Genomic DNA, 14,882 nt, shown 5'->3' on the forward strand with positions numbered 1-14,882 from the left:
TGAAAGATTCAGTTTGTCGCGGGATAGCTTGAAATAAACAACATGCAAAATTGTACTATTTTATTTCAATGTGGTCGTTTATCTAAGTTATTCAGTATTTCATTTTGTTTCTAGTTTGGACACTGTTAAGATACTTAATTTACGTCATTAAGTAACTAGCTACTAGTAGCGTTTGGTTTCTCAAGCTGGCTGAATACGATATTATGGCTCGACCAACAAGGTGTGTAACGTTCGTTAAACTAATCTACAGCACAAAAGGTTGGTGGCACCTTAATTGAGGAGGACGGGCTCAAGGGTAATGACTGGAGCAAAACTATTCCATTCGCTTCGTTCCAGACATTATTATGAGCCGTTCTCCCCTCAGCAGCCTCCACTGATCTACAGGTAGCAGGCTGACAGTAGCTGCAAAGATCATGATAACTGTTTTGGTTTTAGTGTGATGAATGATGACTATTTGTTCTCGTCAAAAGAGCCAAGAACCATTTGAATTACTCAGACTTGATGGAGCTTGATGATGGTACGTGACGATGATGTCAACTGTTTGGACATTCTCAACTTTTACATATTGTCATAATGTTAATCCGCCTGCTTTTTGTAATGTTTTGTCTTTTTTTGTTCAATCAGATGAAGATTTCGCCTGTATGAAAGGGCCTTCCAGCAAGAAAGCTCGGGTCCTTGTCAAAGAACTACAGAGAGACAAGGGTCTGCATCAATCAAGCAAATCTTTCAGTCAGGTTTCAAAGAACACGTAGGCCTATCATTTTTTTTTATAGAAAACTTATTGCTACATATGTTTTATAGCTATCAGAAAAACATCTTCACACACTGCCAACAAAGCACACACTGGCAACAAAGTCAGACACTTTTGATTAGTGTGCAGGTAGGCTGGTAGTCACTGTTTTGTGTGTATGGGTTTCAGATTGTCTTTAGATGACAAAGATCCTTTTATAAAGCCTTAATGAACATTCATTATTTAGGGAAACATGCCAAACCTACTGTATTACATCTCAGACATAATTGAACATGCTGTAAATCACAACGCTAACAATAAACCCTGCCTATAGTCTCTTTGTTCTAATGATTTTCTCTCTCTCCTAGAACTTCATGAGGTCACAAGTGAGAGGGGATCCAATGTCAACCCCTCCAGCCAGAGATGGGCAGCTGTCAAAGCTAAAGATCAACAGAGATCCATACTGAAAGTGGAGAGGATCAGCCAGGTTGAGAGTGGGCGGGAGGATAAGGATTACCAGCCTACCTGCATACCACGTAACCACCATCTGTCATCACGTTAATGCCCTCAATAAGAAATGTTCACCCAATTATAATGGATGTAAAGTATATTGTGCAGCTATTACATTTCTCCGTGCTTTCCTCTGTTACTCCCACCACAGAGAGTTGTAGTCCGACTCCAGCAACATCAAAGCCTGTGTCAACTCAGAGGAAGCTTGCTGACACTCCCACTTTACCTGTTAGATCATCCCCTATCAGCCCAGTAGGTGTCAGGCTTCTAAAGTGGAATCCACCAGGTGAGGCTCAGTGACACAATTGGAGATTCTCTACTGGACAAAAGTCTGCCCTTTACTTGACTCCTTCATTCCCCGCGACCCGGAAACCGATAAGTGGTCGAGGGGAGAGTCAATTCGTTAGTAGGCAAACTGAGGAGTATGCTTCCCTCCTCGATTACAGACTTCAGCAAAGGATGCACAAGAGTATCTTCCTGGTGGCTAGCGTGGGAGTGTTTTAAAATCCGCCACACAGGCCTTTCTAATCGACCTGGCCCGGTTATCCTGGAAGGATATTGATCTCATCCTGTCAGTAGAGGATGCCAGGTTGTTCTTTTAGAAGTGCTTTCCTCACCATCTTAAATAAGCATGCCCCATTCAAAAAATGTAGAACTATGAACAGATATAGCCCTTGGTTCACTGCAGACTTGACTGCCCTTGATTAGCATCTAATAGCCCCACGATATGAAACTTTTCAGGGAAGTCAATTAGGAAAGCTAAGGCTAGCTAGCAGAAATTTGCTTCCTGTAGCACTAATTCCAAAAGTTTTCAAACACCGTAAAGTCCATGGAGAATAAGAGCACCTCCTCCCAGCTGCCCACTGCACTGAGGCTAGGAAATACTGTCACCACCAATAAATCTACTATAATTGAGAATTTCAGTAAGCATTTTTCTACGGCTGGCCATGCTTTCCACCTGGCTACCCCTAACCCGGCCAACAGCTCTGCACCCCCCGCTTCTCCTTCACCCAAATCCAGATAGCTGATGTTCTGAAAGAGCTGCAAAACCTGGATCCCTACAAATCAGCAGGGCTAGACAATCTGGACCCTCTCTTTCTAAAATTATCTGCCAAAATTGTAGCAACCCCTATTACTATCCTGTTTAACCTCTCTTTCGGATCATCTGAGATCCCCAAAGATTGGAAAGTTGCAGCGGTCATCCCCCTCTTCAAAAGGGGAGACACTAGACCCAAACTGTTACAGACCAATATCCATCCTTGACTCTCAATCACCGCATTCTTATGCAGACTCAATAGCCTTGGTTACTCAAATGACTGCCTTGTCTGGTTCACCAACTACTTCTCAGATAGAGTTCAGTGTGTCAAATCAGAGGGCCTGTTGTCCGGACCTCTGGCAGTCTCTTTGGGGATGCCACAGGGTTAAATTCTCAGACCTACAATTTTCTCTGTATATATCAATGATATCGCTCTTGCTGCTGGTGATTCTTTGATCCACCTCTACGCAGACAACCACATTCTTTATACATCTGGCCCTTCCTTGGACACTGTTAGCAAACCTCCAAATGAGCTTCAATGCCATACAACACCTAAACTCTCCTTCCAGACTCACATTAAGCATCTCCAATCCAAAATGAATTCTAGAGTCATCTTCCTATTTCGCAAACAAAGCCTCCTTCACTCATGCTGCCAAACATACCCTCGTAAAACTGACTATATCCTACCAATCCTTCACTTCGGCGATGTCATTTACAAAATAGCCTCCGACACTCTACTCAGCAAATTGGATGTAGTCTATCACAGTGCCATCCGTTTTGTCACCAAAGCCACATATACTATCCACCACCGTGACCTGTATGCTCTTGTTGGCTGTCCCTTGCTACATTTTTGTCGCCAAACCCACTGCCTCCAGGTCATCTATAAGTCTTTGCTAGGTAAAGCTCCACCTTATCTCAGCTCACTGGTCACCTTAGCAGGTATATTTTTATTTATTTTACCTTTATTTTACTAGGCAAGTCAGTTAAGAACAAATTCTTATTTTCAATGACGGCCTAGGAACAGTGGGTTAACTGCCTGTTCAGGGGCAGAACGACAGATTTGTACTTTGTCAGCTCGGGGATTCGAACTTGCAACCTTTCAATTACTAGTCCAATGCTCTAACCACTAGGCTACCCTGCCGCCCCAAAGCCAACACCTCATTTGGTCGCCTTTCCTTACAGTTCTCTGCTGCCAGTGACTGGAAAGAATTGCAAAAATCACTGAAGCTGGAGGCATATCTCCCTCACTAACTTTAAGCATCAGCTGTCAGAGCAGCTTACCGGTCAGTGTACCTGTACACAGCCCATCTGTAAATAGCACACCCAACTACATCATCCCCATATTGTTATTTATTTATTTTTGCTCTTTTGCACCCCAGTATCTCTACTTGCACATCATCATCTGCACATCCATCACTCCAGTGTTAATGCTAAATTGTCATTATTTCGCCACTATGGCCTATTTATTGCCTTACCCCCCCCCCTAACCTTACAACATTTGCACACACTGTACATAGATTTTTCTACTGTGTTATTGACTGTATGTTTGTTTATGTGTAACTGTGTTGTTTTTGTCGCACTGCTTTGCTTTATCTTGGCTGGGTTGCAGTTGTAAATGAGAACTTGTTCTCAACTGGCCTACCTGGTTAAATAAAGGTAAAATGTATTGCACAACTAGCTACAATTTGATTTGATCACTTTACACATGTATTTGGGGATTCCAGCTCTGTAAATGTAATTTGCCTGATGTCGCATGAGTAGAGAAGGAGTCTCATTTCATACAAGCGCATTTGTGTCCATGTTTCGTCGCCTCTGCTCCTTGATCCTTGAACTTTTTCAAAAGTAGGCGAGGAGAACCAATTGAGATTCTCCAAATATGTATATTTTTATGACCTTAATTCAATTCTCTGTTCTTTATCACTAGCACAGAGTGAAATAAGCCCCAACTCAACCCCGAATTCCACCACAAAGTCTCCGGGACAAGGCTTGCGACTGGGATTGTCCCGCTTAGCAAGGGTCAAACCTCTGCACCCCACTGCTAGTGGTAACTGACTCTTGCCCTATTAAACAGAGTGAAGTCAGAATCTCTTTTTCTTTGGTGTACTGTGTGTTTAGCCTGTTACTCTTGTTTTGCATTGCTAATATTGGAGTTCTGTAATCATTTTTGTTTAAATGTTGTATCTATTGATTGCTTTTCATCAAAATGTTAAATGTTTAAAAAAATAGTTTCTTACCATGCCTGCAATTGTCCAGTATTGTTTTGTAATATTTAACAAGTGTTTGATACTTTGCATACAGGTGTAATTTTTTTGGTGGTACGGTATTTACTCTGGTTCTAACTCGGATTTCACTAATGTCCATCATGGTTATTTCCATTCTCAGACTATAGAAGTTTGCTTGAGCCAGCTATCCCCCTGCTGGAACATTAATTTAATGTTTCCCATTGAAGGAAACACTGAGGAATAAAGAAAGGAATATTTCAAAATCTTCTGGAACTGTGAACAGTAGCTAGGTTTCCATCCAATTGGCAAGATATTGTCATGTGAATATTCTAGAATCCGCATAAAGAAAATGTACCCACCAGTGAGTGGTACAGTATGTTTCTACCAAATGGACTTGATGTGGATCAAAAAAAACATGTGATGACAGATTTTGTTCCCTCAGTCTACAGCCAATATCCCATAATGACAACGCAAAAATGGGTTTTATATTTTTTTGCAAATGTATTGAATAAAAAACGGAAATATCACATTTACATAAGTATTCAGACCCTTTACTCAGTACTTTGTTGAAGCAGCTTTGGAAGCGATTACAGCCTCGAGTCTTCTTGGGTATGACGCTACAACCTTGGAACACCAGCTCTGGAACAGATTTTCATCAAGTATCTCTCTGTACTTTTCTCCGTTCATCTTTCCCTCAATCCTGACTAGTCTCCCAGTCCCTGCAGCATCCCCACAGCATGATGCTGTCCCCACCATGCTTCACCGTAGGGATGGTGCCAGGTTGCCTCCAGATGTGACGCTTGGCATTCAGGCCAAAGAGTTCAACCTTGGTTTCATCAGACCAGAGAATCTTGTTTCCCATGGTCTGATAGTCCTTTAGGTGCCATTTGGCAAACTCCAAGTGGGCTGTCATGTGCCTTTTACTGAGAAGTGGCTTCCATCTGGCCACTCTACCATAATGGCCTGATTGGTGGAGTGCTGCAGAGATGGTTGTCCTTCTGGAAGGTTCTCCCATCTCCACAGCGTGACCATCGGGTTCTTGGTCACCTCCCTGACCAAGGCCCTTCACTCACGATCGCTCGGTTTGGCCTGACGGCCAGCTCTAGGTTGGTGGTTCCAAACTTCTTCCATTTAATAATGGAGACCACTCTTCTTGGAGACCTTCAATGCTGCAGAAATGTTTTGGTACCCTTATCCAGATCTGTGCCTCTACACAATCCTGTCTCAGAGCTCTATGGACAATTCCTTCAACCTCAAGGCTTGGTTTTTGCTCTGATAAGCATTGTCAACTGTGGGACAATATATAGACAGGTGTGTGCCTTTCCAAATCATGTCCAATCAATTTAATTTAACAAAGGTGGACTCAACATCTCAAGTATGATCAATGGAAACAGGATGTACCTAAACTCAATTTCAAGTCTCACAGCAAAGGGTCTAAATACTCATGTAAATAAGATAGTTCTGGTTTTCAAAAATGTATGAATTCTCACAAAAAAAATATCTAAAAACCTGTTTTCATTTTGTCATTATGAGGGGAGAAAAATCGATTTGAGAATATGGCTGTAATGTAATAAAATGCGGAAAAGGTCCAGGGGTCTGAATAGCTTCGGAATGCACAGTAATTTTTGTTATATCAATATTTGCGCATAAAGGCATTTCCACCGATATTTTATTAATTTTACTGACACAAATGACAAACTATCTGTCGACATTTACATAAAATTACACCAAAACGTCCTGTTTCCGTCACAGTTGTCATGGTTTTCTTTATACAATATGAATTTACTCGCATAAAAACTATGGACAGAAACTTGGTTATTGAGAGACAAAAAAACAATGTTTTTGGTCAGTGTACCAATGTCTATAGATCGGTTAATTTTCCAAATCAGCAATCTTGCAGTGTTTTTTTTTTTTTTTGGCAAGGTTTCATAAGTAAGCTCTTCAATTAGCCATTTTACAATTTATTGATCTATCTATTTGAGCTGTATGGTTAAGTTATGTAGTGACAAAAGTAACAGAAGTCACTTTCAGTGAAAGAAAGTCTTATTTTGCAAAGGTTTCTCTTTCTTTTTTTCTTACACTTCTCTCCTTCCTGGATGACAGTTTTTAGTCACAAATCACATGTAGGTTGAATTTAGCAAGTGTCTCAAATAGCCTACTATTATCCAGAATTATTGGGATGTTTCATTTATTGCAGTGACAACATGATAAGCTTTACATGGTTTTCACTGAATTTAATCAGGAAATATCTTAAATTGCAACTTAAGGGTATTGATTCATTCAGTGGAATTGTTCAAGTAGCTTATTGGACAGTTGGCTGATGATGAGTAAACTCAGTGACAATTAGCACATTTCCTAATAACAACAAACATGAATGTGTGAAGATCATAAAGTTACATAGCCCATCTATAAATAGCCCAAACAACTACCTCTTCCCCTACTGTATTTATTAATTTAGCTCCTTTGCACACTCATCTTCTGTCAAATCTACCATTCCAGTGTTTTAATTGCTATATTGTATTTACTTCACCACCATGGCCTATTTATTGCCTTTACCTCCCTTATCTCACCTCATTTGCTCACATTGTATATAGACTTATTTTTCTACTGTATTATTGACTATGTTTGTTTTACTTCATGTGTAACTCTGTGTTGTTATATGTGTCGAACTGCTTTGCTTTATCTTGGCCAGGTCACAGTTGTAAATGAGAACTTGTTCTCAACTTGCCTACCTGGTTAAATAAAGGTTAAATAAAAATAAATAAAACATTCACAGCAGACATAGCCTATTGTTGTAGATACATATATGGTCTTCTAGGCTACAGTTAGATTGCAAATTACAACAAAAATATCCCTTTCTTATTTGGGTCACACTTCATGGTCCCGACCAGATAACCACAAAATCAAGAATGAATCCGACCCGAATTCGAACAAATATATGTTAGAGAACTAGTGTAACTGTGACGCCATCCGATCCATTGCTTTTAGAGTACTGAGCAATTACCCTAGTTACTGAGAGAGCGTCATAAATGTGCTTGCACGGTTGAAGCGTGGTTGGCGCGTAAACTCCCCACAGATCAGCTACATTGATAGCCTACAACACGCTGCGGGACCCATACTGTCGTTATCAGCATTTTTGAGAAAGTATTCCGGGAGCATAGTAATCTGATTTTTATCATAGTGAATTTCGAGGAGAAGAGGTTAGCTAGCCCACTCTCCTACAAATAGCCCACTATCAAAATGTTTTGACATGTTATATGATGTGATTGACTAGAATTAGGCCTACATGTCAGGTATATTTCACTTTTGTTTGTTGATAGTATAATTCACTATTTTTGCATAACTTTGTGACAGAGCAATATGAATAGAGAAAGGTGGATCATGTTTTTTGGGGGTCAGTGGGGATCAGTAGTTTACCACTGGTTTACAATATATCCAGGACACGCTCCTTGCTCTTAGGAGCTGTACCTCAGCCTAGACAAACCAAGAAAACAGCAACCCTTCTAAAACAAACTAATTGGAAAACCATGACAATCAACTTCTCTGAGATAAACAAGGCTATTAAACCATCTGAATAACTTAAGGCACATGATATTGTGTGTTTTTGACAGGAATGCAATGGAGAACAAGCTGGATAAAGTTGATTAAGGGTGCCTCCCTCCCACTGATGAAAAAGGTAGGACAGAAATTTGTCCTGTAAGTCTGCCATTTTTATTTTTTAGTACAGTAGGTTGTTTCTGCTCAAAGCACCCCAAAGCAAATGGTGTTTCACTTATTTCCAAGGGTCCCATTAGCTTTATCCAGGAACAAATTATTTTTTTGTGTCTGTGGAGTCTTGGTCCCTTGGGCTGGAAGGAAGGTTGCAGGACTGTTGTGCAATCCACACTCACTGAGCATGTGCTATCAGGAGTGCCCCAGGCCTGCTGCCCAACTGACTGGTCCTCTCTGCACTCTCTTTGAATGTCAACTTGTGTACATGTTTTTTATAGTTGGTTTAAGGTTTTTAAGTCATTGACATTTGGAGCTATTGGAATTTTAACACATTGTCCTATATACATTGTGTAATTTACAGATGGTCCCTAACTAACCCTATAGGGATATCAACCCAAAATTACTACAGGTATTACGCTACTGGTCAAAAGTTTTAGAACACCTACTAATTCAAGGGTTTTTCTTTATTTTTACTATTTTCTATATTGTAGAATAATAGTGAAGACATCAAAAATTTGAAAAAATACATATGGAATCATATAGTAACCAAAAAAGTGTTGAACAAATCTAAATATATTTTATATTTGAGATTCTTCAAATAGCTTTGCACACTCTTGGCATTCTCTCAACCAGCTTCATGAGGTAGTCACCTCGAATGCATTTCAATTAACAGGTGTGCCTTGTTAAAAGTTAATTTGTAAATTTCTTTCCTTCTTAATGCGTTTGCGTTAATCAGTTGGGTTGTGACATGGTAGGGGTGGTATACAGAAGATAGCCCTATTTGGTAAAGTAATATTATGGCAAGAACAGCTCAAATAAGCAAAGAGAAACGGCAGTCCATCATTACTTTAAGACATGAAGGTCAGTCAATACGGAACATTTCAAGAACTTTGGAAGTTTCTTCAAGTGCAGTCGCAAAAACTATGAAGCGCTATTATGAAACTGGATCTCATGAAACTGGCTCTCATGAGGACTGCCACAGGAATGTAAGACTCAGAGTTACCTTTGCTGCAGAGGATAAGTTCATTAGAGTTTACTGCACCTAAGAAATTGCAGCCCAAATAAATACTTCACAGAGTTCAAGTAACAGACACATCTCAACATCAACTGTTCAGAGGAGGCTGTATGAATCAGGCCTTCATGGCCAAATTGCTGCTAAGAAACCATTACTAAAGGACACCAGTAATAGAATACACTTGCTTGGGACAAGAAACACAAGCAATGGACATTTGTCCTTTGAGATGTTTGGTTCCAACCGTCATGTCTTTGTGATACATGGTGTGGGTGAACGGATGATCTCTGCATGTGTGTTTCCCACCGTAAAGAATGGAGGAGGACGTGTTGTGGTGTGGGGGTGCTTTGCTGGTGACACTGTCTGTGATTTATTTAGAATTCAAGTCACACTTAACCAGCATGGCTACCACAGCATTCTGCAGCGATACACCATCAAATCTGGTTTGGGCTTAATGGGACTATCCTTTGTTTTTCAACAGGACAATGACCCAACACATCTCCGGGCTGTGTAAGGGTTATTTGTCCAAGAAGGAGAGTGATGGAGTGCTGCATCAGATGACCTAGCCTCCACAATCACCCGACCTCAACCAAATTGAGATGGTTTGGGATGAGTCGGACCGCAGAGTGAAGGAAAAACAGCCAACAAGTGGGAACTCCTTCAAGACTGTTGGAAAAGCATTCCAGGTGAAGCTGGTTGAGAGAATGCCAAGAGTGTGCAAAGCTGTCATCAAGGCAAAGGGTGGCTATTTGAAGAATCTAAAATATATTTTGATTTGTTTAAAACTTTTTTTGATACTACATGATTCCATATGTGTTTTTTCATGGTTTTGATGTCTTCATTATTATTCTACAATGTAGAAAATAGTAAAAATAAAGAAAAATCCTTGAATGAGTATGTGTTCTAAAACTGTCACTGGTAGTGTATGTTTGGGTTGCGTGCAGCTGCACTCTGAATTGGTGATTACTTGTGTGCCCCGAGCCGTGTGCATGTGGGCGCGATTGAAACAAATCCAACCTTCATTTATGTTGTGATGCAGTCAAGACCACAAGTCTTACAAAACTCTGTTTTGGACGAGACTGACTTTATGACCAAAATTATCCTATTTACATTTTCGTGAATTTTGACAGAAAAAAAAATGTTTCTGACTCATATCAATGCCATATAGGCTGTTTTCTAAATGAGTAGTCGGTTTTTAGGGGCAATTGCTCTTTAAAACCTCTTAGAGCGGAAATCCCGTTACCGGGATCAAATTCGACAACATCCGATGAAATCGGAGAGCGCCAAATTCAAAATACAAAATCATAATATTAAACTTTCATGAAAATACAAGTGTCTTACATTGTTTAAAAGCTTAACTTCTTGTTAATCCAGCCGCTTTGTCATATTTCAAAAAGGCTTTACGGCGAAAGCATACCATGCGATTATCTGAGGACAGCGCCCCATGTACAAAAGCATTACTAACATTTTCCAAAGATGCAGAGTGTTAGAGAAGAGAACAAACATACTGGAAAGAAAACTTATCATAAAACAAAAATGTAAAACAAGGAACTGTGGTGGTGTAATATTTATTCTACTACCTCACCCACAGCATACCATGGGTCATCCTCAGTCAGTCTCATCCTCCCCTGAAAGCATGCTTCAGTATCAGCATCTCCAACTGGAACATCAAGCAAAGGCATCATGCCTGAAGCCTTCACCACATCTGTAACAGACTTCTTAAAACATGGTATGATGCAAGCAGCACAACACATCAATAACAAAAATACAAGAATTAGGGTCAGAAATCCAGTAACCACCATACCAGTGTACTTACCAAACCAGGCTCCCAACCAAGAGAACAGTCCAGACTCCTCCACCCCCGCCATGGTCCTCATCTCAGCAGATAGTGCACCAAGCCCATTAAGAGCCTTAGATATACTACCATCTGGACTGGTGTTATTAGGAATATACGTGCAACATTGTTCACCGAACATCTTGCAGACGCCCCCTGACTGGCAAGAAGCATATCCAAAGCAAGTCTATTCTATCTGGCAACCCTAGATGTGGCCTCAAGCTGTTCAGACATACCAGTGAGTGCATCACGGGAGTAATTCCCAAAACACTGTTGATTATAGTAGATATAATTAATCCATGCAGTCTGTCTTGCATCCACTGGACCTATAATAGGTAGTAAGTGCCAGAGTCCATCATTCCTACCCAAGTCCTGAAACTCATGAGGAACCCCCACTGGCACTCCCAACAGGTTAGTGTGTATGTCAACTACATCCTCTGTCCATGGAGCACTACGTCTATGTCTCCCATGGGATGGAATGTTTTCAGGTCCCCTGGATACAGAACCCAACAGCTGCTCAGCAGTAACATCAACAATGGTCAGTGGAATTATCAAACTGGTCAGAGCACACGTACCTTGCCAGTCTCCTCTAAGAATGGGTCTCAGCACTCTTTTGGGTCCACAGATCCACCACACATCAGCCAGACCACTAGTTTGGTTTAGGCCTGTAACTGGCCAAGTGGCATTAATGGTTATGTTACTACTGCAATCAGCTTCAGGCAATCTCCCATAATCAATGCCATTACCTGTACCCGTGATGCAACTGTAATTGCCCCCATATGCCTTAACACCCCAAAGGGGCCCGATGAGGAGGTACTGTAGGAAACACAAGGCTCAAAGAGGAACAGAGAGTTGAATTGGGCTGAACCTGGTAAAAACCTCTCAGAATACACAACCACCCCTCTCCTTCTCCTATAGCAAATGGGTGCGTAGCCAGAACAGGTCTTGCATGACCAATGTTTCATGTAACTCATGCAGTCCTTTCTTTTCAGGGTCTTAGCTGTATACCTCATATAAGACAGCCACAAATTGTCCCTACCATCAAAACCAGTCTCAGTGCCTAATTGATCAATAGCTGAATAGTTTCTAACATTAATTACCTGAATGGGATTTTTAACACAGTGGTGGCAGGTTCGGTCCAGGGGTGGTAGAGGAGTGTGTCTGGCCCTGGTTCGTCTGGGACCTCTGTGGTTTTGGCAGCACCTTAATAGAAAACACACCCATCGTGTCTGTCCCGGTCCTTTGTAGTCCGAGGGTGGAAGTGCCTGCATCAGAGAGCTTAATAGTTTTGATGGTTAGTAGGATTTCATCACCTTTACAAAGTTCAACAGTGCTCCCAGGTTTCCCCATATCATGGAAAACCTATCCACCTTTGTGGGATCCCCTATGCTATAAGGATACCCTCTTCTCCAATCCCAGAACTGTCCCAAGTCGGTTATCATGTAATCCCCATAAGGACACCCTCCCAATTTAATATAATTTAATTTATAATTTTCGTCCACTTGTTCTGTAGACATGCATTCAGCACTCCACGGGTCAGAACCTGGAATCCGCTGGTACCTCACCATCTATTGTCATCGATTTCTCCAGAGTCCTGGAAATAAGGCCTCATACACAGGGAATTAGACATCAGCCCCATAAAACTAAACAGTCACACAGGTGAATGTAGCCCATAATACAGTGATCATAATATTTTTTCCCATTTTCCGAACATACTTATCAAAACAATTAGTCAGAGAAGTATCCACCCCAGAGTTTTCTGCCAAACCGTGAGCCAGGGTGGTCAAACCAGCTGAGGCTTCGGGCCCTGATTCGTCCGGAGCTGTGTTATTTGGGATGTAAGCACAAACATGGTCAATATGGGAACCTGCACTGATATATCCCATAATGGCTCAGTGTCCTAGACTGCCATGTAGTTAGAGACTCCATTTTGGTCTACATAAAACTCCATTGAGAGATCCTTCCCAACCTCTACTCTAACTTCCAGTCTACCCAGATCTAGGGATCTCTTATGCTTATTTTGGAACAAAATCCTAATCTTCTAAACCATGGGTCAAATTACCACTCTCCGCATACTCAGGTAGGAAGTGCTGTATCAGGAATATGTCACCCACGATAAGACAGCTCAGACGAACAGCTTCCATGTAAAGCCCCACCCTTTCCCCGAGAACACATCACTTAGCAAAAGCCAGACACATCTTCACTTCTATGAACAAAAACAGGGGTGACAGGACAGGGAGGGTTACTTCATTCGAGAGATGGCCCCCGGAATTCTGTTAATTCCAGTTCTCCTCTCAAACACTGTTTATTGTTCGACAGTGTCTTACCCTCCCGCCGTGCGATATGAATCCGGGTAGCTCTTTCAGCTAGCTGTCACCAGGAGTCCTTGGTATGGTCCCCCAACAAGCCTCTGGGACTGGATTGAGTGACTTCACCTGTAGTTCACCTGTAATGCATAAAATCCTGGACATACAGGCTTGGTTAACAAACAGTTTCTCATATGTTTTTTCTAATTATATCTTTAGTTTCTTATCCAATAGGCCCCATCCTATCCTAGACCACAATTTACCCATCCCCCTTTTGATACCTGGCTCTGCCCAGGTAACAACCTTACCTACTCTAAATAATTACTTAGGTAAGATTAGTATATTATCCTTCTGTTCTGACACTATCATGTAGGAGCTCCCCTTTCATTCTCCCCATGTCCAATTCTTCCTTTTGTCTCCACTCAGTAACTGTTATCTACACATTCTGTTATCTTTGCTCGTCAAGGCTCCCCTTCTAAAACTTCTCCTCTCTGCTCTGCAACCTTCAAGGTCTCTGCAGTGTGTGTGGGGGGGGGGGGCTCTTCTGCCTTTTCCCCCTATCTGTCTGTAGCTCTTTTTCTCATGTTTCCAAATTTGAACTAAATGTCTCACTGTTTGGCTTTATCATGGATAAACATGGATCATGGATAAACTCATGGATTTTTTTTAGAAAAACATGTCTATGGAGGCATTTTCTAAAATCCTTATATATCCTTAAAATAAAATAAAAATCACTTGTGTAATTAAAACTCATAAAAAAAACTCATAAGGTTCCATATGCGAGTGTCCTCTTTAAAATACTTTTGCACTTAAACAAATAGTACTAACAATTGTTTTATGTGTATATATTTGCAGACCTTTTTCAATTTGGTCGTTTATGGCCGCTCTCTCCCCCATTCTCCCCAAGATTATAATCCCAGGAAACTTCTGAAAGTGAGACACAACACGCCTAACTAACATTCACTAAGCTACTTCGATTCAGAAACTCAAAAGTGAACTATGACTAAACCTAATGATAATTCCCCTTTGACTCAAATCATTAATCATAAGTTTTAAACATCGTCTACGTATATGTTTACTTAAATGAACATGCTACCCTTAGATACAATTAACCCGATAACATTATTATCCAAGGTATTACTTTTTCCCTCTGCCGTAAATGTCATACATTTCTCAGTGTAAGAAATCCATAATTTAATCCCAGATATTTAATATTTGCCCAGCCTATTGCAGGCGCTCAGGCGGGTCCCCGCCTCTTGGAGCTTCTTGGAGTTCTCCCTCCTCGATGTATAGATCCTTACTGTTCTGGTATCGCAGCCTAGTTTGAACAGTTGCTCAGTTTCTGCTATTGTGTTGTTCAGTATTTTTCCATCTCAGTTAAACCTTGTGATGACCACCCCTCCCTATCACAACTTTGTAAGATACAGCAAGTCACACCGTGTGCTCAATATTGTTACATACAAACACAAGGCCAAAGCATCTGCTGGGCTGTTATCTACAGTTTTGCAACATGCAGGTCAC

At 41.0% G+C, this 14,882-nt stretch overlaps 1 protein-coding gene across 2 annotated transcripts; it reads left to right on the forward strand.

Moving 5' to 3' along the window:
• Positions 1–7: 7 nt before the first annotated feature.
• LOC135508664 (RAD51-associated protein 1-like) lies at positions 8–5,025 on the forward strand. Of its 2 annotated transcripts, XM_064928900.1 has the most exons (6): positions 8–220; positions 471–517; positions 625–702; positions 1,099–1,266; positions 1,392–1,526; positions 4,201–5,025. In XM_064928900.1, the coding sequence occupies exons 1-6, from the start codon at positions 204–206 to the stop codon at positions 4,326–4,328; spliced, it is 573 nt and encodes a 190-aa protein (XP_064784972.1). In that variant the 5' UTR covers positions 8–203; the 3' UTR covers positions 4,329–5,025. The 2 variants fall into 2 exon arrangements, 1 of the variants encoding a protein (XP_064784972.1); XR_010450832.1 differs by having other exon boundaries at positions 625–748; positions 1,099–5,025.
• Positions 5,026–14,882: the final 9,857 nt, after the last annotated feature.

This window comes from Oncorhynchus masou, chromosome 22 (assembly GCF_036934945.1).
Source record: "Oncorhynchus masou masou isolate Uvic2021 chromosome 22, UVic_Omas_1.1, whole genome shotgun sequence".
In the NCBI taxonomy this organism is placed as follows: domain Eukaryota; kingdom Metazoa; phylum Chordata; class Actinopteri; order Salmoniformes; family Salmonidae; genus Oncorhynchus; species Oncorhynchus masou.

Coding starts and splice junctions, on each gene's coding strand:
- LOC135508664 (XM_064928900.1), top strand. Junction 703..1,098: donor AGAACTACAGAGAGACAAGG/GTCTGCATCAAT, acceptor TCTCTCTCCTAG/AACTTCATGAGGTCACAAGT. Junction 1,527..4,200: donor TCTAAAGTGGAATCCACCAG/GTGAGGCTCAGT, acceptor CTTTATCACTAG/CACAGAGTGAAATAAGCCCC.